The sequence below is a fragment of the Furipterus horrens genome, unplaced genomic scaffold, assembly GCF_987537825.1.
Source record: "Furipterus horrens unplaced genomic scaffold, mFurHor1.1.pri manual_scaffold_2, whole genome shotgun sequence".
NCBI lineage: Eukaryota > Metazoa > Chordata > Mammalia > Chiroptera > Furipteridae > Furipterus > Furipterus horrens.
The window spans coordinates 210,574,019-210,600,699 of record NW_028327172.1 but is presented as its reverse complement, the minus strand read 5'-3'; the positions used below and the strand labels follow the sequence as shown (position 1 = coordinate 210,600,699).

Below are 26,681 nucleotides of genomic sequence, written 5' to 3'. Positions count from 1 at the left end.
TAAGTGATAAGAAGACCTGATCTCTTATATCTGGTCGTGTCTTTACCTTCTGATTGATAATCAGCTCTCACCTGTCCATGGGCCATGCACATGATATCCCAAATAAAGCTGGAAGTTTTAGAAGTAAAAATATACTCCCGTGGCTTACAAGGTATTTATTTCTCCTTGTGAACAAGACCCCGACTTACATGACTGTTATATTCCCTAATCCCTAAGATCCATTCCATGGATTTGAGTCAAACATCAACTAACTGCCTTGTCTTTAGAGCAGATCTCAGGTTCCTAAGAGAACATCTCACTCACAAACATGTTTCTTCACCCATACGACAAGGTCTGTCCAGAAAGTATCCAGCCATGCAATGTGAAGAATAGACATTTATTGAAGAAAATATAAGATATAAGAAACGTTGTACATAAGATAGTGATGCCTCAGTCCTCTGCAGAGTAGATACCTTGGGACCTCACGCAGTTCTCCCACTTAGCATATCAGGCCAGTGTAGACAGAAGATTTTGATTCCAGTGGGGACAGCAGGTCCCAAGGCCCAGAAGAAGGACAGGCCATGTGCCCTTAAGAGTGTATGTCAGACTTATTTACAATCAGACATCATTGATACTTTTCTTCATAGACTGTTTGGAAAGGATCCTCTGTAAAGGATAATCTACTTACCTGTAGGAGAAACACTTTTCATTTTAGAGTTCATTGAGTACAAAATTTTATATGTCTTTGGTCCTGAGAGACAGAGCTGAGTAAGACAATATTCATCAATCTTAACCTTCGAATACATTTGACTTCTGTCAGAATTTCATTTCTTAGGGATGGTGACCTGCATCAATTGAGAGTTAATGCTTATTTCATAACATCCTTAGTTTCTTGACTTAAATGGTGTATGTATCATTTTTTACTCATCTAGCCAAGTAGCAGGGTACAAAGGACTCCCCAAGAAGATGACTCCCAAAGTTACGCAAGAGTAAAGTTCCGTGATTCTGTACGAAAAATCAAGTCTAAACCCCCGGTAAGAAATCCTGTCTTTCTAAATCATGCTTGTTTTAAATCGTGCATACTTTCAATCATGCTTTTTGTTAGTTTGTTGATGTTTTTCAAAAAAAAAAAAAAAAACCAGTGAGAGATGATGATATACAAGGCCTGGCTCTTACTGCCACGGAGGATGCAAGGAAAAGTTTGAGAAATAATTCCTACATTCAAAATCCTGGACTCACGCTCTGGAGAGATTAGGATAAGGCCCGATTTGGGGTAGGAAAATTCAGGGAAAGGCAGCTCTGAAGTTGCACCAGCTTTCAATATAAAAAAAAGGGGGGGGAATACTAACTCAAGAGGAACACACACAAAAAGGGTCTTAAAACAGAAAGGTTAACAAATCTTGCATTGCTCATCACTAAAATTATTTCAGCATTGGCCTATAAAACAAGGAATTCCCTTTTTGGCATTTGAATCATCCTTTCTAAAGCTTTTATTGCTCTAAATAATATATTTATGTGCTTGTGGGAGGGTAAATAATTGCTGGTTTGTAAAAAGTAACTCATTAAAGACACTTGTTAATGGGGGCCACCAGCTGCCTGTTGCAGTTCTTACAGCTCACTACCCGCCATCTTGTTCCTTCGACAAAGGTCATAGGCTTCCGGGGCCTAGGATGTGACTGAGGCCATTAGCACCAAGCCCGCTGTCTGTCAGCGAACTGGGCAGCAGGGCTCCTTTCAGCTTCTAAAACCTGAAACCCTATTGCTCTCCACTTCTCCTTAGGCGCCGCCTGGCTTCCCTTGTGCCGAAGAAGCCTATAACTTCTTCACTTTCAGCTTTGAACCTGAACCAGAGGAATCGGGGGGGAAACCAAAAGTAAAAGGCAGAGATGGAGCTAACCAAGAGGAGGAGGAAGGAGAGGAGGAAGAGCCACCTGTTCAAGGAGTTAAGAAAATGGTATTTAATGTTGTGAAAATGGTATTTAATGTTGTGATGGTAACGCGGGGAGGGGGGATGATGTTAATGACGATGGTGATGATAATGATGATGATGATTATAATAATGATGACAGTGATGGTGATGATGGTGATGATGATGGTGATGATGGTGATGTCCTAGCCAAGAAGAAAGTGGTTGAAGGCACACCTGCCACCACCACACAGAACACCTCACCCACATCTTAATTGAAAGCAAAGGGGTGCTAGGTTCACATTACTTTCAGTAGCCTTTGCTTTCACCCCACAATTTGAGTAGTGAGGGCCTTGAAATACATCTGTCCACCTTTCTTCTGTGGAGAAAAAAACTCAGAACAATGTGGCTTGCAGATTTTTCTTGCTAAACTCCACAAAATGATTAGCATTCAATCCACATGCAAACTGTTGACCTTCCCAAGGCAAACGAAAGCTCCCTCTCTCCTCCCCACAACCTTACAGGCAAGCAGCTCCTTCTGAAATCATGACACTTCCCTCCGAAGGCCACTTCTCTTTCCTTTTGCACGTTCTCCCATGAAATCTGTATTTTGAGAACCACCCTTTGAAATCCCTGGTACTTCGAAGCCCCTTCCACATGGTCCAGGCTCGGACCTGCCCAGACCCTTTTTTAGTGTTTTCGTACTCAGCATAGAGTTAGTCTTTCTGGTGGACGTTTTAGAGCAGCGAGAGGCCCTTTCAGTAGCTTCCTTTTTCTGTCTTGGAAGATTTGCCTCCATCTCTGAGCCTCGGCTCATCGCAAAGCAGAGATGGGGCAGGAGCAAGAAAAACCACACGCTGATATTAGGGGGATTTTTCTCTTTTTCCTCTCTTGAGGTGTTTGGCTTTCTCTGTCCTCAAGCTTGGCTCCCACGTCGATCTACATTTCCACTCTTACCGTTTTGTCCATTTGGGGAGGCGGGTCACTGGGCGGCCACCAGTATCTCAGTACCCGCAAGTCTCCGCAGGATTTTAGGGGGTGTTGCTCAGAAAGGACACCAGGCTTACATTTGAAAAAGAAGGAGGTGGACGTAAGAGGGACAAGAAGAAGAAAGAGAAAGAGAAGACATCAAAGGAGAAAATGTTCGGAAAATCCTCAATTAAACAAAATTAACACGCTTCGGCTAATATTTAGCATTACAGGTCTGTGCTTAAAATGTTTACATGTGTTATTTAATTCTGTCCTCGCAAAACCTGAAGAGGTCATCTCTGTTAATGGTCCCATTTTGCAGCTGAGACACTGATGATCAGAGGCGTAGATAAGCCCCCTGAAGTCACCAGGCCGCACGGGTGGAGCTGGGGTTCCAGCCTGAGCAGAGCGCGGACCCTGCGCCCCGTGCCTTTGCCTGGGGTGCGTGTTGTGTAGAAGCAGAAACTGCCACACGACTTCTGAACTCCCGTGCTTTAAATAAATGTCAATAAATAAACACCCTCCAAAGGAGGCCAGAGGTGCTGAGGTTAGCACATCCCTTCTGAATTCAGCCCATTCTGATTTTGACATTTTCCAAGTACAGGGAATCATGAAAAACAAAGAAAATTTTCTTGGTATATAGGAAAGGCCATGTAGTCTTAGGCTTTAGTTTAGAAAAGGATAAAGGGAAAGAGAAGGTAATTTTACTGTAGGATATGTTGTTTGATGAATTTCATACTGATTTTTTTTTTTTTTCTGTGTAAACTAATTGTCTTAGCGTGATTTTTTCATTGCCATTTTTTAACGTAACACAGGATGAGGAGGAGCTGCTTCACGGCAGAGATGCTGAGGATTTCCTGCTGGGCGTGGGTCCTGCCACTGAAGAGCTCGTGGCTGTCAGACCTGCAGACTATGAAGGCGCCCGTGTTCGGCTGCAGAAGGAGAGACAACTCCTGTTCGTACCCAGCAGGCTGACAGGTGCGGGCTCCTTCCCTCCTCCTGCTCACCGTCACGTCCCTTCCAGGGAAGTAGGGCTGGTGTCTGCGGACACCCAGTGTCCATCACTGATCCCAATTTCTCATCTGATTTAATAATCAAAAAGCATCTTCACACACACACGCACACACACAAATGTAGAACATGGAAAAATGTCCACTGAACAATCCCTTACTGACAGAAGAGCAGAAGGAACCCCAGGATGCTGTGGGAGCCCCTCCAGCCCATCAGTGAGCCGCTCTCGGAGCTCTGAAGTGCAGGCTGTGAAAAGGAGCAGCTCTGCTTCAGCCTCTGCTCACACTCAGGGCGCCTAGACCACGTCCACAGCCGGACGTGTGGGTTTGTATTTTACCTGCACTGACCGACGCTCCAACGCCAGCTAGGTGTGCTACAGTTAGATCCTGACCGACCTCCCGGGGACGAGCGCAGACCCCACAGTTAGGGGTGCCGTGCCATGCAGCGTGCCCCCAGGTTACACACGCTCATCCTCAACTTGGCTACCGATCAGGGGTCCCCATGACCCCCTCCCTCATCGGGTTTGATGATTTGACATAACAGTGCCTGGAACTCAGAGAAATACTGACTTTTACTGGCTTATTATATAGTAGAGGGTATGATAGAGTACGCAGGTGAAGAGATGCTCAGGGGCAGGGTGTGTGGGAAGGTCACGGAGCTTCCATGTCCACCCCGGGCACCCCACCCTCCCAGCACCGCCAGCCGCTCACCAACCCGGAAGCTCTCCAAACCCCTGCAGTTAGAATTTTTGTGCAGATTTCATGCTGTACACATGCTTGATTAGATCCATGCCGTTGGTGATTAATTCATTCCGTCTCTAGTCCCTCTGTCCCTCTTTTTTCCCAGAGGCGGGAGTGGCCACAGAAGGTGGTCAAAGTACCAACCCTCTCCTCACCTGGCTGGTTCCTCTGCCACCAGCACTTCCTGAGACTGTTCAGGAGTCATCTCCTTCGCATCTAAAAGGATGGACAGTTATCACTTTGGAGGTTCCGAGGGCTGAGCGGCTGTGTGCTGGGAAGCAGGCTGTGTAGGTTCCCTGAGGCGGGGACTGGGCCGGGGGACTGGAGCAGACCGTTGGATAAACGCCTCATCACTGCTCCTGGCTTGCTTTCTGCCCTGGGTCTCCCCTTGCTCTTGTCTACACTGGAATTTTCTTTCCTCCCGATGCACCTGGGGGATGTCCCCAGTTCTAGCAGCTCACACTTGAAATGGTAGGCCAGCCTGAGTCCCTTCGGAATCCCCGTCGGTCCGGGAAGGGGCGCTTACCTCACTTGAAAATTGAATTTCTTTCCATTTTTCATGTTCTGTCTGAGTTCCAGTTAAATGCTGAGCCAAGAAAAAATTATCGTGGTGTTTCGATAGGTAGTTTTGAGTCACCTGTGTTCCAAGTATGGGAATTTGTTGGACATCTGAAGTTTCCTTTTAAAGAGCAAAGCAGATTTCTTCCAATTGGAAGAAAGTTCCTTTTACTGAGCATGCCCTTTGACCCACATGCCCTGGGAGGCCATTGGCAGCCTGGAGGTCTATTGTAATAGGATTTTGGTGCCCTTTGTTTAGGCTAAAATCTTCCTTTCATTTTTTTAACATCAGTCATGAAGCCCATTTGTTAATTTTTAAATTTCTTCACCTTTTAATTACAGTTGAAATTCAAGATTATATTAGTTTCAGCTGTATTTCAATTTTTTTTAAAGATTTTATTTATTTATTTTTAGAAAGAAGGGAAGGGAGGGAGAAAAAGAGGAAGAGAAGCATCAATATGTGGTTGTCTCTCGTGCACCCCAAACTGGGAACCAAGCCCACACCCCAGGCCTGTGCCCTGGCTGGGAATCAAACCAGTGACCCTCTGGTTTGCAGGCCGGCATTCAGTCCACTGAGCCCCACCAGCCAGAGCCAGGTGTCTTTTTAAAATGAAAAATCTGCTGGGGACACTCCCAGCCAAGGATTCCTGGTGACCCCGCTCATTGCTCCTTCTGCTGATGGGCAGCGGAGCTGGTGTTTTGGTTTGAATGCCAGGCTCCTCGGTCTGCACACTGGTGACTTGGGTATCAGATTATTTCATCACTCTGCAACGTGATGATGCGAATGGACACATTCATCTTGCCCTTAGTTCTGCTTCTAGAAATTCATTTGGAAAAAACGTGCATTTTCCAAGAACAGAAATGTGATCTCTGGGGACTGCTGCAGGTCCCCAGATCGCAGTTGGAAGCGTGAGGGCGGCACTGACATCGCTGTGTCTGTGAACCGTCTAGTGCCCACGTACAAGAAGCTCCCTGAGAACGTGCAGCCCAGGTTCCCGGAGGACGAAGGCCTGTACATCGGTGCCAGGCCGGAGGTGCCGCGCGCCTCGCAGAACACCGTGGAGAACAGACTCCTCACGCAGGACCCTGTAAGCACGCGCCCCTGCCCCAGCGCGCCAGGTGTCGCCTGCTTGAGTGACACAGAGCTTCTGTCTCCTGTTGGCGTAGTCACCACACCATGGACCTCACTTCTCCTTGAGGGCGTCCACACACAGCCGTCCTCCTTTGTTTAAAGTTGCCTCCCAGCGACGTGTTTAGTGATCCCCAAAAACAGTGCAGACTCTTGGGGCTCAAACCCATCTTCTGCCAGCAGATTTGGACTTCCACTAAATGAGGTGTTGGTGGCTTCTCCCAAGTCGCAGAAATGTTTAATGGTCCAAAGATAAAATGTTCTCAATTGTTTTTCTTCCGTGCTTTTTTTCCCTGAAGTTTTTAAATGAATAGAACATAAAAATTTCCACAGCAATCATGTAAGCTTTTTCTTAAGCTTTTTTTTTCCTGCCAGGGAGGAGGTTGAGGACTAACTCTTAATTTAATTATCGGTGGCATTAGTGAAGACTCAATTTCTAATGGAAACAGAGTCTTTAGAAGATCGATTGGGGATGGGGGAGCTGCGTGAGATGTGTGTGCTCACATAGAGTTTCCCTGCACACCTTGTATATGTTGTAAGCCATCTCTGTCCAGTTAGAAGAACACGGCCTTTCCTCTGCTTGGTCCCCAGGACAGAAAGTGGTTCGGAGATGACGGCAGGATCCTAGCCCTGCCGAACCCCGTCAAGCCGTTTTTTTCAAGGCCACCAACGTTGACACAGGAGCAGGACGTGAAGGCAGAACTTGAAACGCTGTATAAAAAGGTAAACCCTCCTCCCCGTTTGTCATACTTTGCTTGAGAGTGCTTTTCTTCTTCAGTCGCTTGGAGTGCTGAATTTGTAACATTCGACTTTGATTTATTCTTTAAATAATTCACTATCTTACACATAAAGAACACACAGCAGGCATGTTGACAAGCCATCCACTATGTTCCCCTAACCCTTCTTAAACAAGGAGAGAGTGTACCAGGTAAGGATGGCTGAGTCAGCATCTTTATTTGCATAGCCAGGTTAGTTGCCCTTGTTTTTCTGCTGTTCTTTCTGTCATCTTACGTACGCTGCAGGATTACTACCCACTTGTTGTCTCTTTATCATAGAGCCGGAGGTCTTCTGTCCTTGCAAATCTTTTTTATTGTATTTTCCCTAAGCTGTGGTACCTTGCCACCTGACTTGAGTCCCAGCACTAAACTCCTCTGGAGGGTGAACTTGGCCCTGGATTTCTCTGTCACAGTTTCCTCATCAGTAAAGTCAGCAGAATAATAGCATCCATCTCCTAGAACTGCTGTGCAGATTGGTTGAGGTAATTCACATAAGTGCTAAGAACCGAGTTCAGTAAGTGCTGCCCAGTGTTGAATAGACAGTTACCTGTCCTCATGTGTCAGTATATTGCTCTTGCACTCCTGAAGCGCTGAGCGAGTCTCCCCTCCTTCAGAAACCTGTGTTATTATAGATCCGTAACATTTCAGCACTGATGAAGTAGGACAGAAGGAGGGGATACAATGGTCATTCTCCAAAGCGGTGATGAGCAGAGAAGACAGAGGCTCACGTCAGAGAATCTGCACGGAGCTGCTGTTCTGTTAACAAGCTTGTGGCTTTGGGCGGGTCCCTGAGCTTCTCGGGACCTGTTTCCCTTGTTGAAAACTGATAATAATCCTCCCTCACTCGTAGGATTATTCTGAGTATTGAGATACTGTATATGTATACCCCTTTTTTAAGTTGTGAATTTTTATAAAATACTGTTAATTATAGACAAGTGTCGATGAGTCGCCACTTTGTGCAGAAGTGAGGTCCTGGGGGTAGATTACAAAACAGGCATAAATCTGAGTCCCCGTCCGTGAGGGGGTTTATCATCGATTTGCTCGCATGACAAAGACACATGATATAATTAGTGATCAGGATATATCAACTGATACATCTATCTAATAATCCATCAGTCTGTCTGTCTCTTCATCTATGCATCCATTCCAACATACGACACAGATATAATGAAGCACTAAGTTACGGGTTAAAATTATGAAATAGAAGGACAATTCCTGTGAAGAGTGAAGTATTGGAGCCAATTAATCTCATCCGTCCCCTTAAGAAGTTCTGAACTAATTGGAAATGCACAGGATTCCGAGAGGGATGCAGACAGGAGTGCACTCAGGGAACACAGGATGGTTGAATGCCACTCGGAATCAAGGCCAGGTAGTCTTCCTGCCCCATCTGCCAGGAGCTATGTTCCCCATCTGGACGCAAGCTGAGCAGCTAGAGAGCTGCCCCGTGGGCTCAGACGTGGAGTGCCGAGAACACGGGGCCAGTGAGCAGGCTCCCCAGCAGAGACCTAAGAGGGGTCAGCCAGAGGCCGCTAGTTACTTTGGGCATCTTGGGATCCCCCTGACTTGCCAGTCGGACACATTCTTCTTCCTCTCTAGCCCATAGAGAGGACAGAGCGGGAGAGAAGCCCAGAGGGTTCCCTCCCAATACTTTAGAGAGGGGACATCTTCCTCTATTGTGGGCAGAAATAAGAAAGTGGAGGGAGAAAACAGTCCCTCTAAGAGGGCTGGTCGTCCAGCATCACAGAGCAGAGGACGCTAGGGAAGTGAGAAATGCAAAGGGGCTGGCGTCTTCCAAGGCCCCTCTTTAGAGAGCAGGCCTTGAACAGAACGGAGTGCGAAAGACGCGTTAGAGTGTATAAGAAGGAAGTACAGGGGTTAAGCTTGAGGGAGGCAGTCTTGCATCTCTCTCCAGGTTTCTCCCGAACAAGTTACCTATTACGTTTACTCTGGACTTGTATATCTCAGTCCCTTTTTAAAATGTGGTTACGAAATATTCCAGTGAGTCCAAATGCAATGCATTTCTTTTAGAATTAATATTTTATGATTTTATTTATTTACTAAATTTTACCTTTTGCTACATTTATCCAGGTCTGTCTGATGTCAAAAACTCATGGTTTTTTTTTGGAGTTTTGATGTGATACAGAAGCAGAGAATAAATAGGCAGAGATTGTTCCATTCACAATCTTTAATCCATCTTCTCTCTCCCTCCTTTGCACCCCTGAGAGGGACTCAAGGTCAAAGACTGGGTCTTATTGTTCTTCTAACCCCCGCACTCAGCAGGAAGCCTGACACTGCAGTCGAAGTGTGAACCGCGTATCAGGAAATAGATTTCACCGAGCTGACCATACCCAGGAGAAATTCCTTCTTATCTATTACTCTTCTCAGCCATCTCTCCTGCAAATCGTTATCTTCCCAGCAGGGCCTGGCTTAGTCCCAGCATCCACGTGACGGCAAACCAGTGTGCTAGGTCAGGAGTTGGGAACTCCTTGGGCACTTAGCAGAGCCTTGGTGAATTTATACCTCAGAGCTCTCAGGTCTAATGCTCACCAAACCCAGCAGGATCGACGGAAGCCCCGCCCCTATCAGAGTCAAGCCTGGTTGTTCTTTGGTTAAAAATACTAGACTGCCAATTCTAATGATAGATTGTATGCTCTCCCGTTAGATCACTTCAGGGTTTTATTTGGAAGGGAGCTGGTATTCAGCCCTGCTTCTTTGAACATTTTTCTAAATTTCAGAGGGACAAAAAGCAGTTTTTTTTTCCTGCTGTTCCTAAATTGAGGTCCCTTTTTAGAGACCATTAAAGATAAAGAAATGCAGAAAGAAATTACATATTGTGCAAAGGACAAAAACTGCGAACGAGAAAGGATGAAATGTAATACTTCCTTAGAAGGAACTAATTCCGAAATAAGAAAATAAAAACGGGACGCGGCAGGTAAAAGACAAACAACAGAAAATTCAGTTTGTCTAATCATGACAGCACAGTGAGGTTAGGGTTGTTGAAAGCGGTCCGAACAGCCTCTCTCCCTCTTCCTTCCATTCCTTCCATCTGGCTCGCTCTCCTTCCCATTGTGTCCTCTCCGTGTTTCACTTAAAGTCCGCTCAGCACAACCGTGTTCTAAATTGCACTGAACTCTGGGAATACAGTGGCAGGAACATCCCAACTTGGCCATAGAGAGACTCTGTCATGTGGGGAGACGAAAATATCAAGTCTTAAAGTTGCTGTGATTAGAGGTCACCATGCCGTTTCTGGGGGGGGTGTAGGGGCCTCCTCTTTCTGAAACTGCTTACAGATTTGGGGATCTGGAGGTAAATCATTAAATCGAAGGAGGGCCTTTAGGAGCAAGGGCCTCCGGGGCTGGGACCAGGGACTCAGCACTAGCAGGTCCCTATCACTCTCTCTTCTCTCTGGTTCTCCTTGAAGTTGACTGGTTTCATTCCCTCCGATTGCAGGGAGGCCACAATTCTCCATGTGGTAGGGAGCATGAGCCTTCATAAGCTCAGCTTAGCAACTCCAGAGGAAAAGCGTCTTATTTTCCCCCAAGGTTCACGTTACTAATACCAATGACAAACGGGTCAGTTGTAAGTCAGACATATGCCCTGGAGACATGGCCAGGAGATGGCGGATGAGAAAGAGTCCCAGGAAAAACCAGAACAACGGCTGTAGAATCTACTGCAGGCTCTGGGCTGGGCTCAGACTCTGCTGCTACTATTTTCCCAGGGCAAATATGAAAACTTGTATTTTAATCACACCAATGATTATTCTTTTTCTGCACAACTTGAATATTCTTCTCCATTGACATGCATCTCTGCACGTGCTGAGAACGTCAGAAGATGATTCATATGTACCATCTCTGATAGCTTGGGTTTTCAGTTTTCAATTAAAGACTGAGGAATTGAATCGATTTCAAAATTAAAATAATATGCCCTAGAAATGGTAGTTATTCTTGGGAGAAATCATAGCTCTGTTTTCATGATAGTTCTCAATACATGTGTACAGATAGAACAAAAAGACCAGGGGGTCTTTCTCCTTATTGGAAGAGAGTTGGGGTCTTTGGAGCAGTCTTACCCAATGACTACCAAGAGTCCTGGGAGCTATTTTTCCTTGGTTGAGCTGAGCTTAAGGCAGAGACCACCAGTAATTGTGCGAACATGGACTAATGCAGATTTGGGGAAGGAGAGACAGGACAGCTGCCCCGTGTAACATTCCAAGTAAGTGAAGCCACGCTGCCAACGTTACTTACTCACCAAGGAGAGCACAAGATGGAACCTGAGCGCCCCACCCGAAGTGACCTCATTACCCCACGGGGACAGGAAAGGCAAGGCAAGCCCCAGCAAGCGCAAAGCCACGAGGAAGGGATGATGTGTAGCTGTACCTGTCTTCGTGAGGTGGGAGTTTTTTAAGGGCTCCAGGTAGTCTGGGTGATCATAGAGCACGTAGCGACCACATGTAGATTAAAAATTTCTAACATGAATGCAGGTTATAACCGAATGCTTTTACCAGAATAAAAGAGAAAAAATGGCCCTTCGTGTTGCCATCTAAAGTGTAAGGATTTTAATGACCAGAAATATAACTTTCATAAAATACAAGATATTGGTAGAATATTATCCATGTCGGGTGGTCTTTCTGTCCCATAAATCTAAATGGAGATTCTATTCAGCGTATTTCGGAAGGGACTGGACACGGTCGGTCCTTTCCTGTCCCAGTCTGGCATGTTTGTAAACACATCCCAGTTTACAAGGACATTCTTTTAAACAAAAAATCTCTGCTGGTCTTCTCATTAAAGACAGACTCAATGCTATTTTACAGGATAAAACTTGTTGTTTACTTAAAATAAATGCAGTTGAAGTCTTGCAGAAAATCCAAAGTCCTAAATATACATTAATAGCCTACTAATCTGGGGGGAAGGAAAAAGTATGAAATTAAATAGCTAAAAAAATATAAACTCATATATTCTTACTAGTACATAGCAGCCAACGACACAAATCAGGACACATTTACTGATAAATAAGGACTCACCTGTATATGCTTTGCTGTAAATGCAAATACCAGTGCTGTTTTGATGACTGATAGTAACTGGAAAGCAGATCGCACTGTATAACCAATGTGAGTACACTTCTGTACATATTTACATGTATATACATACATATATGCATATATGCACATACACACACATAATCTGGATCTCCCTTCTCAGTTCTTAGTCTGATAGGGGAGAATGTTGGAATCTTATGATTATAGGATTCTGGGGTCCCCTCTTCCATGTTTCCCAGCCTCCCTCTACCCATCCCAGGTCTTACCCTTCTGGCCTCGTGGGACAAAGACCAGATCTCGGTCCTTAAGGCTGTCCTGCCTCCAACGCCCTGGCGCGGTTGGAAACTCTGTCCCGCAGACGTTTGGTGACCATGGTGAAGAAACAGATTTATCCAGGACACTGTGTTTTGTCTGAGGGGGATGGGAGGTGGCTAACCTCTCTAGTGGAGAAAAGCAGAGAACTTCTGTCTCCCGTGCCTTTTACTGAGGAAGGGATTCAGGAGATACAAGGTCAAGACTTAGGAATCATCAATAAGCTTTCAGATGCTTGGATTACAGTTGACAGTTACTAATTACAGATGTCAATATAGAGAATACAGTGACCAGTCTGTGTCAGGGTCTAGTAAACACCCCAATGCCATGCTGACATCAGGTGTTAGGCTTTATACATTTTTAGCTATAGCCTGTTTATAGTTAACTAAGGTATAAGAAAAGTGGAGCAAGCTCTAAAGCATAATATGCATTTTTAAAATCCAATTCCCCATGGGAACCCTCTGAGTGGCCTTCAGTCCTGTCTGCCTCACAGACTTCCAATTTTCCGCTGAGACTCAGAGGCCTTCCTGGGGTGGGGGGCCTGGCTCATGGCTTGGGCTACAATTCCCAAAACCCCAAGGAGCGGTCCCCTACAAGTCCTCCCTATGACTTGGCTGCGTGAAGACAGGCCCATGACACTGAAGACAGCCATCCATTTCTGTGGAATAAATGAGACGCTATGTGGAATAAATGAGTGCTATATCTCAAGTGAGTGCTATGACGCCTAGTAATCTACAAAGTGCTAGCTGAATCTTTGCCCTCAGCCTCCCATTTCTGCAGAGGAAGAAACTGACTCAGGGCTGCTTAGAGACCTCACTGAGGCTCCAGAGCAAGTTCAAGTTGGAGCCAGAGCTAGAATTCAAAGCTTCTGGCCTCTCTTAAGCCTCTTTCCAATGCCATGAAGAGGGATTAAATGAAGAGATTAGTAAACATTACCCACAATTTATGAAGGATAGATGCTTCAATTCTCACTAGAGTTTGTACAACTTTCATTTAACCTCATAACTTATAAATAATACATTTGCATCACATAATCTTATATTATCATTTTCCAGATAACATCAGTAGCTTCCAAAAGCTCCATTCTGCAAAATGGGATGATCAAGTGATGTGTCTCAAAGCCCACAATCCTGATCAATTGATATCCACATAAAAATGAAGGCACAAAACCAGAAAGGTCTCTCCACCTTGGACTTCCCAACCTCAAAACCTAGATTCCCACAAAAGCAGTAGTGATCAAGGTGGCATATCTCGAAGATTTTATGAAATAAAAAATACCAGATTTATCTGACACACTATACACCAAGCCATCCAGGAAAGTCCCAGGGGAAATTTCCATTCCTGTTTTTCACACACTTAGCTGTTCCACCTCTCTCTTCCACATGAAGAGTATAACTATGATCCCAGGAATGATCAGTTTGGACCAGAATCTGTGCTTCTCTCATTAAAAGAACATCAAGGTCACCAGCTACAAAAGAAACAGGATAGTCTGCAGGACAAAGATTAGCTTCTCACTCTTATCTTTCCTTTTACCTCGTGAGTATTTAGAAAAGAAGAGGCCCCCAAAACCTCCAGGGAACAGGGGACAGAGCATCATTCTCCTGGCTTGACCTGGGAGGAGGTATTTTGCATCTGACTGGCTTCCCACTGCTTATTATAGTATGTAATTACCTAGTAAGCGCTGTCACCAACTGCATTCCCCATACCCTCTGCTCTCTTTGGCAGGCGGTCAGTTACGTGCACAGAAGTCAACATGTGATCGGATCTGGAGACCCTCCTGGAAATTTCCAACTGGACATTGATATTTCAGGGTTAATCTTCACTCATCATCCCTGTTTTAGCCGAGAGCATGTTTTGGCAGCCAAGCTGGCTCAGTTATATGACCAATATCTTGCAAGACGCCAGAGAAGCAAAGCGACATTTCTTACTGATAAGGTACCCTCTTCCACACCTGTTATTGGAGGGGCTGGTTCTTCTGATGAACCCCCAACAGCAGAAATGCTGCCGGCAGCAAACGCTCCTGTGCCTCTTTCACATGGGCCCTCTTTCTAGGACGTGGGATATGTTGGCACACCCTAGAGGCACAAAAGAGGATATGATGGATGTACTTGAACGTGTGCAGATTCAGTGGCGCACACTGGGCTTAAAGAAAAAGATTTGTGCAAACCGTGCAAGCAGCCTCACCTACCAGGAGTGGGTCTTGGATGGAAGACACTTGGCTGTGTCTTGTTTACGTGATCTCAGATGCTGAGACTATTCAAGGCTTGAGACTCTCTCTGTCCCCACAGACATTCTCATTTTTGTATGTACTCTCCCATCATGTGGTTCCTAAACACAAGTCAGTTGTTTCAGCTGATGCTCAGACACATGACTGTCTGTTTCAGATTGGTTTCCAACGTCAAACTACCCCGTGGAATTTCATGGATAATTTTGACCATAGGCAGTGTTAGTCTTATACCCTGCCATTACAACTTACTGCCCCCAAAAGGAGATGACTCCATGATACCTCCTTTTATGAGTCTACTATTTTATGACCACTTCACATCACAAGAATATCACTATATGTCCAGCACCCAGAAAGGTCCACTGTTAGCCTTGAAAGAAACCTTGCTCCTGAGACATGCGCATAAAAGTAACTTTTCTCACGAGCAGCTTGGTTATCTGGGCCCCAGAACAAGGATGGACATGCAGTGTTCTTTAGTATTCCTTTTTTCTTTTAGAATAGAAGGAATAGCTCTTTGTCAAAGTTCATTCTGGTGAAAGCCTGGGGACAGTTGGAGGCTTGGACATCCACTCCCATAATGGGTCCCCTGGGTCATTTTGCGGCTGGGTCATCTTATCGGTGGGTCCAGGCACTTAACTTGCAATAGGGAGGACAGTGTCTAACTCAAGGCTTGTATCCATGTCTTTTTAAGCTCCAAGCTCTACGAAATGCTGTTCAGACAGGCCTTGACCCAGCAAAAACTCCGAAGTCTGTTGATATAAGCCAAAAAGCTATCAATGAGTATAAATCTGAAATTCGGTGAGTGAAGTCTCTAATTGTCACGTCTGTTTGTTTGTTTTTTCCTGTTTGATGTAAACTGGTTGGGAGTTTATTTTTTCAGAGTTTTTCTGAATACACTGAGCACATATGAAATTAAGTCAAAAGAAGCAGTGAGAGATATCCATCATGTTAACACCAAATCTGAAGGCCAGTAGAAAGGATGAGGGTATAGGATGTTGTAACCCCCACACCCCGCTGGTGTAAACAAATGTTGCTACAACCGCCACTTAAGGAAACAGCCTGGCCGCAGACAAGCAAGATGCTGAAATGCCCATCAGCTAGACCCAGCACTTCCGCTTCGGACGTGTGCGCTTAGAGGGGCCCCGTGCACCATTTACAAAATAATAAACTAGAAATAACATCATAGCAATGAACACATCTCATTGAGTCTTACACTGAACATCTATAGCACAGTTGAAATCGCTGGGTTAGATCTGCATGTGTTGATATGGATCAAATAAAGTTGAATTTAAAATCCAGTGTAAGAGCATGGTTGCTGTGTGATACCAAAACCTACGGAAGAGCTGAAACAGTACTCATTTGTCCTAGGCACACACGTGCAACACATATGGACAGAAGAGACACCTGCTAGCTAGTAAATGATAGAACCAGGACTTAAAACCTGGGCAGGCTGGTTCCAACAAGTGCGTCCCTAGCCGTGTGCTTTACTGCTCCTCAAGAGGATGCTTCTTATTCTAGTTCATAGCTTTCCTGCTTTTTCAAGGTCTTCAGAGAGGCCTGAATCTGGGCCACCCAACTACTAACTTGCTATCATCTTCAACTTTCTCCCTTTTCCACAGCCACCAGTTGAGAGATTAGACACCTAGTCCTCTGCGCTTTTCTGTGCCATCCCACAGACTCAGTCATCGCAAGTACAACCTCCAGACTCGGGCCTTCCTCCTGCAGTTCAGGAGGGGCTCATTCGTGAAACACTGCCTCCAGCTGCTCAAGACACTCTCTTAGACAAACCTCACATTGTACGTCATAGTCATTTATCTCTGTGTGTGTCTCCCGAGCTGAATCCCTGAGGACAGAGACATCTTCTGTCTCCCAGACACTTTCAAATCCCCTGGCATGATATCTGGTACTTGCCCAAGAAAATAATAAACTGTCTCATTTATCAATGAATGACATAATAGAGTACATTGGGGTTCTGGATTAGGCTATCATTCACAGAGAGGGCTTAAATTAAGGCGTTAGATCATCACCAAGCACTTTAAATAATGGAAATGGAAATGGAAGGCTTTCCCAGCAATGCATCTTCAAATGAGGCCAAAAATACTGTTGCTACAGCTAGCTCTGAAAACGCGCCAGGGTATGCGGTAACATTACTTCATCTCCGAGAGGGAAAACTGTGACTTGTGTTAACGCGGACTTGAGTATATTTGTTGTTAACTGGACAGCAACATACCCCACTATGTTCACAATAATTTCGTCCGTGAGAACTGTGTTCACCGGGCCCTTTGTTTTTATAGCGTCCATGGTGGCCATTTGTTCAAGGACACTTGGAATTAGTAATAATTCTAAAAGGTAATGTAGTTAAGCTGAAGTCAAACTCACCTAGCGAAAACAAAATCATGTAACCTCTCAGAACAAGTCCACATCCTATTGCCTTCAAATTTGCATTGGTATTTTTGGTTTCCTAGTGTTTAAGAAAGATTGTAGCTCTTACATTAAATATGTAAATCATTATAGCGGTATTAGTATTTTTTTTTTTAATTTGCAAGCACACCTAAATAACTTTTTAGTATTTGTATATACCCACATATTATATCTTGCAGGCAAACAAGAAAACTCCGTGATGCTGAGCAAGAAAAAGATCGAACGTTGCTTAAGGCCATCATAAAAGTTTGGAAAGAAATGAAGTCCCTTCGAGAGTTCCAGAAGTTTACAAATACGCCCTTGAAACTTGTTTTGAGAAAGTAGGCTTTTTTCAGAAATTGTTTTATTGGGTTATATCATGCATAGAGAAAAATGTATAAAGCATAGATACAGTTTTCAAATAATTACAAAAAAATACTTAAAAATGAATAAGCATGTAACCACTCCCCAGGTTAAAAAATAGAACATTACCAGTACCCCATGTTTCAACCCCCACTCTATCCCCCTCACCCCAGAAATAACCATTTTTCTGGACTTTCGTGATCAGTGTTTTCTTGCTTTTATTTATAGGTTTGCTATCTATGTACAATCCCCAGAAACATACATTCTTTGACTTTTCCATGAATGAAAGTATATTGTGTGTATTCTTCAGGAAATACACATTATTGTTTTTTTCCTTAATATTATGTGAGATTCATCTACTTTATGGCACATAGCTGTAGTTTATTTGCTTTATAATTCTTCATTATATGAATATTACAAAATTCATCCATTTTACTGTTGGTAGACATGTGAGTTGATTCCATTTTTCAACTGTTATAAATAGCACTTCCGTAGGCATTTTTGTGTCCCTGTCTTTTAGGGTATATGTGTCTAACTTTTCCTGAGGTTTACCCGGCAGTGAAATTGTTGAGTCTTAAGGAGGCACTTGGCCAAGTATCTGCATGCTGCATCAGACATTTTTCCAGAGTGACTGAGCTGGTCTACACTCTGACCGATGATCTGAAGGCCCATACCACCCACGTCACCTGTATCGCCTGGTCTTTCAAACAGGAACATTGTGCCAGTCTGAAGACGGCATGTTCTAATTCTTACTTCCCATACATGAACTTGCCATCTTGATTTCCTCTTCGATGAAGTGTTTGTTCAAGGCTTGTGTCGATTTTTGAACTGGATTGTTTGTCTTTATATCTTTTTCATAATTTGTAGGAGTTCAGAACATACCCAGTTCACAAGACCTGTGCAGATGGTGTGGGCTGCATGCAGGTGGCCTCTCCCATCGGAACTTGTCTTTTTAACTCTCTTTTTGCTGCTTTTTGATGAATAGAAATTCTTAATTAAAAAAAAGAAATTACTCTTTTATGACTGGTGCTTTTTGCATCTGCTGAAGAAACCCTCCCCCGTGTCATTTAGATAGTCTACATGGTCTATATATTGTCTCCTGCAATCCTTCCCATCCATCTCTAACCCACTTGGAATTAACCTGGGCAGGGTGTGAAGAAAGTGTACTTTCATAGCATTTATGCTGATTACGCCTCAGTCACTAGGCCTGGCTACATGATTAAGAGCTCAGCAAACACAGCAAAACCATGTTCTGATATGAATTCAGGAGCATCTCTGTTGGTGTCGGTCCCTTCCTGACTGTTTCTTCTGAATATGGTGGTGTGCCTGCCCACCAACATGAAAAGTGACAAGTGTGGGCAATGAGCTGATGCTTTGCTTTGAAAACAGCCGTGTGTTAGCCAAAGAGAGCTGTAAATCGTGGTTTGGGGGCATTGTAATCATCATAATACTGAGAAAACGTCCCACAGTTTCCAGGACAAATGTAAGTCTCAGCTCTATGAGGTCAGGGACCTTGTCACCATTAGATATGTGGTCCCCAACAGAGCACCTGCCACTTAATGTCTGCTCATGTAATATTAGTTAATAGAAAACAAGTTCAAATCCGTTCTCCCACAGAAACCATGGATGTTGCCCAGAAACTCACGTGTTTCCACTTCTAAATTCCATGTCCCCGGCTACCCTCCAACCTTAAAGCAAAACATAAATATGTACAAGATTGTCTTTTTCTTCCTTTTTTTCCTTCTTTCCTTCCATTCTTCCTTACCTCCTTCCAAGTTTAGGATAAACTAAAATTTATAGGGAATTTACTCTGCGGGTAAACTCCAGGTTGCAAATCTTCTTTCTGTGACACTGAAGACCCCTTCCTCTATTCATTGCTGATTCCTAAATTCTTTTGGAGGGCCCTTGTCCTCATTCTTGGTTCATATAGCCACCTCGGGATGCGGCATAATTTTTTTTTCCTGCACAAGTATTCTAATTCCCACCAGCATGCTCATGTTTCTGAATAACAAGGAACAAAGCGAATGCTTTCTTGTATAACAGAAATGGAACTAAATGTTTGAGCCAGATTTCTCCAGTGTTCATAAATATCAGATGCCACTATGCTCCCAAAGTGGTTTCTGAGGTAGAATCCTAGACATCTGTATGCATCTGTGCTAATGGTTAAACTACCGGGCCACGCAGGTACATAGCCCACATTTGTCCGCTCTAGGCACTTGACTGAGTTTATTTAAAAGAGATGAGAGACCTGCAGAGGCCAGACCACATTGACCTGACCTGACCACACCAGGAGATAAGCACAGGCCATGCGTTGCCACAGCTCCAAGGGCTGGGGGAATGTGCTGGGTGCCATGTGCTGGGTGTGATGGTATGTTGGCCATCCTCCTCCTAAGGAGTCATGTTGCCCATTAACATATAAAGGGTTCTGCAAAGATGAGCGAGGGACCTCTCACCTTCGTTTAACTTCAGGTTGATTTGGCCCCAGAACCTTTCATAGGGCATCTCACAGAATTATTGTTCTACAGAACACATCTTGGGAAACTCTGCTTTGGGTTGAGCTGAACTCCTGAGAGAGTGTCAGCAGAATCATGAAAGAAAAACTCAAATCATCAATCCAGAGTCAAAAAGTAGTTTCAGGGACTCAGTGGTGACATGATGAAGTGGGTCCTCAGAGCCCTGAAGAGTAAAAGAACTACAGTGAAATTTCTTCTGCTGTAGGTTGAGAATTTATGGCCACTGTGTCAATATGGCACCTGGGTCATTTAACTCAGAGTGGCACTGTTGCTTATTGATAGATAAATTGGACTCATATTCCAGCTCTTCCACCACCAACTGTGTGTTCTTGGGCAAGTTGCTTAACCTCTCTGTGCCTCGGTCTCCCCCTGTATAAAATGCAGATGAGTATCTGCATCACGAGGTGGTGAGCTAACATGTACTGAGCTTTTTAGAAGAATACCTGCCACAAACCAAGCCCAAGACCGATATTTGCTCTTAGTATTACTCTATTGCCTAATTTCAAGAAATAACCAAGGTACTATAAATTATTTTAAAGGGAAAAAGTGGACCAGAAAGCAGATGAGGAAGCATATGAAGCAGAAATTCAAGCCGAAGTAAGTGAATTGTTGGAAGAACACTCGGAAGAGTACGAACAGAAGATGGAGGAATACAGAACCGCGTATCAGCAGTGGAAAGCTTGGAAGAAAGCCCAGGTTTGTACACAGCAGCTCAGCCTTGAACTGGGCTGACCTTGGGGAGGGTTAGGATCTGGAGGGTACCCAGTGAGACAGAAGGAGGGACACTGGGCAAGCAGACTGGTGTCCCCTGCTGGCTCTGCTCTGTCTCCCTGTCCTCTTGCTAAGGGACAAAAGAATGAGTGAATAAGATGGCCAATGAATGCATGTCTGTAAGAAGCCATGGAGCTAGCTGAAACCGGAGCCAGTTTTTTTTCCATAGATGGCTCTCTGTTATCACTCTAGTTATTTGAGTGAAGAAACAAGTAATAACAGTAATTGCTCAAGCATCTTACATGCATTATCCCCTTGAATGTAGGGCACTGATGCTTCCAGGTCTCCATTAGAGACCTACATAACTTTGTACACATGACCTGCAAAATAGAATCCAAGGGCAATAAGGCATATGAGCGTGACCTGCAATGCCAGTTCTGCTCACAGCCTTACTTTGAATTCAAGATGTGCCCTTGGCCTTGAGAACTTTTATTAATGATCAAATGAGTAGCTCATGTTTTTTAAGGGCCACGCACTGTGATAAGTGCTTTGCAGGCATTACCTCATTTCATCAGCCCTGGAAGGAGTTTCCTATGATTGTCCTCATCTTGTAGCTGAGGTGACGGAGGCACGGAGGGGTCAGGTGACTTTAGTAAGCCGCCTGAGTGCACACAGCTGGTTGGGGTGGAGCTGGGTTTGTATCCAGGCCTGTCTGGTGCTGAAGGCTGTGCTCTTGCAGGAAATTCCAGCAGCTCTGTTTGACACAAGGTTGCCTCTTACCCAACAGAGGGCCAAGAAAAAGAAAAAGAAGCAAGCAGTCAAAGAACATCCTGATGAGGACATGGAGGAGCCTCTTCCTGGGGAGGGTCCTGTGAGACCCGTCCCTCCAGAGCCTGCCAGTCGGGAGGTGCTGGAGCAGCAGGTACGGGAGAGAGCAGCCCGGAGCAGGAGGAGGCCTGGGGAGCCAACGCTGGTCCCAGAGCTGAGCCTGGCGGGGAGCGTGACACCCAACGACCAGTGTCCCAGGTGAGGCTGACATGTGACACCCAGCCTTACTCAGGCACATGCATACACATACTCACGCACCGTGTGGGGTTTGCATCTCCTGTGCCGCTCCCGAGCAGCACCATACAATCAGGAGCATCATTTACTCTCTGTAAGTGTATATTTGGTTAAAACAAGTGAAATTCCTGATGTTTGTCCATATATTGGTGATTCCATGTGGTTACCTATCTAATTAATTAAGGCACCCATGCTGGCTGCAGAGGAGGCCAGTATGTGAAGCTGCCTGTAGGGAGTACATGTCACGATTGCTGCATGCAAGGCTTTTGATTTGGAGCCTTTATCTTGAAGTTCAGTCTGTGTTTTCTTTCCAGGGGTAGCACACACACACCCCCACACACACTGCTGAGGCACAGACACCCAGGTCTTTCCTCAGCCTTTGACTTCAGCTTGTAGACCTTCCCAAAGGAACTGTGCATAGTCAAGTTGAGCCATCTGAAGCCTACCCTCCCAAGCTGGTAGAATACATTTCTGGTCGTTGGTATGTGACACCTAAAACAGAAATAATCAGAGGCTTCACTTTGAGGACTTCCGGCCAAGACAGAGGCATAGGTAGACATGCTCTTTATCTCCTCAGGCAAGCATAGAAAGAATTACACCTAGATCGCAAAACAAATAACACCCAGAACTGTCATAAAATTGAGCTGTGTGGAAGTCCAACAACTGAGGTTTTAAAGAAGCTACATTCGTCTAGATGGGTAGGAGGGGCAGAGTCATGGAGACAGGCAAAAAGGCCTGGAGATGCGGTGTGAGGGGGAAAGGCAGCAGTGAATGGACAGTCCCATATTCACATGTGGTAGATAAAAATCTAGAAGGATACCTTGGGAGCAAGTGATCCCAGACACAGGCCAGTCACACAGCCCAGGATTCCAGCGCCAGGAAGATAAATCCCCATAACTTCTGGCTGTAAAAATCAGTGAGGATTGGGGCAGCGGAAGAAACTGCCAGATTTTCACTGCTTAAAGGGCCTGCATGTTCTTAGAATGCACGCAAACCCAAGGGCAGCAGCTGGAAGGGCACCAATCACATACAGGAAGTGGGTGAAGTGACTGGAAATGGTGTGAGTGCCAGGCAAACCTCCAGAAGTCAGGCAGCAGCATTGTCTCCTCTCGGAGCCACAAAGTGGTGAAGAAGGTTGCCCCACCCTGGTGATTACCTAAGACTTCACCCCGCATAATGTACAGGTGCTTTTTCTACAGTAGGCCATGCTACTAAGATAGGGAATCAAAGCAGCTCTACCTAATACATAGAAACAAACACAGGGAGGCTACTAAATTGAGGAGACAAAGAAATATGACCCAAATGAAAGACCAGAACAAAACCCAGAAAAAGAACGAAACTAAATGGAGATAGCCAACCTATCAGATGCTGAGTTCAAAGTTCCGGTGATCAGGATGCTCAAAGAACTCACTGAGTTTGGCAACAACATAAAAGAAGAAACAAAGTTTACACTAAGTGAAATAAAGAAAAATCTACAGGGAACCATCACTTGCAAGGAGGAAGCTGGGATTCATATAAACAATTCGGAACATGAAGAAATACACGTTCAACCGGAACATCAAGAAGGAAAAAGAATTCAAAAAAACAAGAATAGTATAAGGATCCTCTGGGACATCTCCAAACATACCAACAACTGAATCATAAGGATGCCAGAAGAAGAAGAGGAAGAGCAAGAAATCGCTCATTATTTGAAAAAGTAATGAAAGAAAACTTCTCTAATTTGGCAAACAAAATAGACATACAAGCCCAGAAAGCATAAAGAGTCCCAAACAAGTTGGACCCAAAGAGGACCACACCAAGACACATTAAAATGCCAAAGGTTAAAGATAAAGAGGGGATCTTAAAAGTAGAGTTATCTACAAAGGGGTTCCCATAAGACTGTCAGCTGATCTCTCAAAAGAAACTTTGAAGGCAAGAAGGGACTGGCAAGAAGTATTCAAGTGATGAAAAGCAAGGACCTACAACCAAGACTACTCTGTCCAGCAAAGCTATCACTTAGAATGGAAGGACAGAGAAAGTGCTTCCCAGACAAGGTAAAGCTAAAGGAGTTCATCATCACCAAGCCATTATTATATGAAATGTTAAAGGGACTTATTTAAGAAAAACAAGAAGATCAAAATGATGAACGTTAAGATGACAACAAATTCACAACCATCAACAACTGAATACAAAAACAAAAAACAAAAAAAAAACCTAAGCAAACGACCATAACAGGAACAGAATCAGAGGTATGGGGATCATTTGGAGGTTATCAGCTGGGAGGGAGAAGGGGGAGAATGGAGAAAAGGTGCAGGGATTAAGAAGCATAATCGGTAGGAACAAAATAGACAGGGGAAGTTAAAAATAGTATAGGAAAGGGTGAAGCCTAAGAACTTACATGCATGACCCAGGGACATGAACTAGGGCTGGAAGGAAGGGTGGTACTGGGTGGAGAGGAACAAAGGGGGAAAAATGGGAACAACTATAATAGCATAATCAATAAAATATATTTTAAAAAGAAGCTTGACTTTATGTATATAAATCTATGCATGTAAGAAATTCCTGAACCAAATGTATATATTCAGCCTCTTTTAAAAATTATATTTAATTTAATGTTTTTTAATTTCCTACTTATTTCTTTGCTACGTCTTGGAGAGATGGGTCTCAAAGTGTGACCCCAGGATGAGCAGCATCAGTATCACTGGAGCACTTGCTAGATATGCAAATTCTCGGGTCCTACTGAGACCTGCTAAAGCAGAAACTCTGGGTCAGGGCCCAGAAAACTATGGTTTCACAGGCTTTCTGTGGATTCTGATGCATGTCACAGCATATTGTAATCTAGTAAAGGGAACCCATTAAAATAATTGATACCACAAGATCCAAGCTAAATTCTCCAGTAATTAATGACCTATCAGGATCACAGGGAATTGCCAATGTTCCACTGTACAAAGTGAGAATTTAGTCGTCAGTCATCTTCAGAGATAATTAGGAAACAGTGGTTAATTGAGATGTCAGTTTCAGATTTCTTACAACCTCCTTCGTTTCAAACTTCTGTTACTATATTAATCATTTATTTTTACATTTTTAGCTTCTTATGCATTTTTGTGTGTTCTCTCAACTTCATAGCATCCAAATATACACAAACTGTTCCCCAATCCTGAATTAGCTATTTTGAAGCCACACATGGTACCCCATATAATTTTGCAATGAGTATTTAAAATGTATGATTACACAGCATGTACTTTCCCAGTTTCATTGAAAAATAATTGGCATATGTCACTGTGTCAGTTTAAGGTGCACAGCATAATGAGTTGTCTTATATATATTCTGAAATGATGGCCACAAGAGGTGCAGCTAACATCCATCATCTCATACAGATACAATAAAAAGGAAAAAAAGGAAAAAAAATTCTCCTTGTGATAAGACCTCTTGGGGTTGACTCTCCAACCAACATTGCTATATCTCATAGAGCCGTACACCACGTGCTTTCTAATGGGAACCTTTGGGATTGATTTGACAACCCTTTATGCTGAGTCCCCTTTTGACTGAGAATGTATTCCTCCTTCCTAAGTTTCTGAGTTTTTCATTGGGACTTGGGACAATAACCCAGGGTACCCCAAGCCAGTGATTATAATGAACCCTATTCATCAGGACATCAGGTAAGGAAGGAAGCCATGCAGAAGAAGTGGGGAGGGGGCTGGGTTAGGTCTGTTTGTAGCGTGAAGTTACTGGGACTTAAAACAACTCTCTGAATGGAGTCTTTGGTGTCTTGGATACTTCTTGAAATTTGGTCTTAAGTGTCCTTTATAGAAAAAAATGCTCAAGTCATTTGAATAATTTCATGACTGGGATGAGCTTAAATTACAGAGATGTAAAAAGTTAGAACTACCACCCAATTTCTATCTGGGGTGATGAAATGTTCTGCAGGTGGTAGAGATGGTTACATAAAATTGTGAAGGTGCCAAATGCCACTGAGCTGCACACTTAAAATAGTGAAAATGCTGAGTGTTATGTGTATGTCACCAAAATATTAAGAAGCAAAACTACTACCCCAAAAACTTGAGTGTGCTTTGAGTTTTTATACTCTAAACTTTTTCTTTCTTTAGCAAGCTCGAGTTGCTAATGACTGGACCAATAACTGGAGTTTTTGATGTGCATCTCTGCACCTACACGCAATAAAACTAAAGGCCGCTCCTGGAGGTTTTGGATTTTGTTTTTTAACTTCCTTGTTTTTAGAATAACACATTTTACGGGATACCTTTTCTTGGGATTCAAATGACCTTTAAAAATAAGAGGCATTTTTCAGTCCCCTGCATCCAGAGAGCAGTTGTTCACCATCGGAAAGCAGTTTAAAAAAGAAAAAAAAAAAAAGCTTGAATCATAGAGAAGCATACTTGACCTAATTGCTACATTATACTATTATATTTTTAGGATAAAACGTCCTACCCAAATATAAATTGCTGTTACCCCTTATGGTTTGAATTCTCTGCATTTAACAAGTCGTATGTTTCTGTGTACTTAAAACTTTGGGGTGCAAAGGTCAGGCATGTTTGAAAATAATTAAGGAAACTTGTGCAGCGAAGCTTGGACCACAGTTCTTAAACCCCTGTGGCCTTTTCAGGGCCTCCTACCCTGTATCAGAATACTTTATTGTATTCCGCTCTGAAAGAATGAGTGATTTTGCTTTGGCGGCGGCTAACGTGACTGGCAGAGCCACCTCCAGCGTATCTGGTTCTGTCCACCGCCCACGTGTCAGGCGTCTAACACAAGCCTCGTCTGCCGACGGTCTCATTCTGCAGGGCGGAGGTCTTACGAAGGGAAGATGTCAAGAGGCGCTCAGTGTATTTAAAGGTGATCTTCAATGACAAGGAGGTGTCCAGGACTGAAGGTCGGCCGCTCGGGGCAGACTTCCGAGTTCACTTTGGACAAATTTTCAATTTGCAAATAGTCAACTGGCCAGAGAGTCTAACACTGCAGGTAAGCATTTTAATTACAGTCACCATCCCAAGGACATGGT

The 26,681-nt window shown here is 44.0% G+C and overlaps 1 protein-coding gene across 2 annotated transcripts in view; it reads left to right on the top strand.

Moving 5' to 3' along the window:
• Window positions 1-26,681, top strand: part of CC2D2A (coiled-coil and C2 domain containing 2A) — an 83,394-nt gene that overhangs the window by 6,796 nt on the left and 49,917 nt on the right. For both annotated transcript variants that reach the window (XM_090267060.1, XM_090267059.1), the window contains exons 4-14: window positions 912-1,013; window positions 1,760-1,933; window positions 3,670-3,832; window positions 6,115-6,251; window positions 6,884-7,015; window positions 14,138-14,347; window positions 15,328-15,434; window positions 17,237-17,377; window positions 20,452-20,608; window positions 21,411-21,649; window positions 26,464-26,641. In XM_090267060.1, the coding sequence (XP_090123186.1) occupies window positions 912-1,013; window positions 1,760-1,933; window positions 3,670-3,832; window positions 6,115-6,251; window positions 6,884-7,015; window positions 14,138-14,347; window positions 15,328-15,434; window positions 17,237-17,377; window positions 20,452-20,608; window positions 21,411-21,649; window positions 26,464-26,641 (1,740 nt within the window). The remainder of the gene's footprint in view (window positions 1-911; window positions 1,014-1,759; window positions 1,934-3,669; window positions 3,833-6,114; window positions 6,252-6,883; window positions 7,016-14,137; window positions 14,348-15,327; window positions 15,435-17,236; window positions 17,378-20,451; window positions 20,609-21,410; window positions 21,650-26,463; window positions 26,642-26,681) is intronic.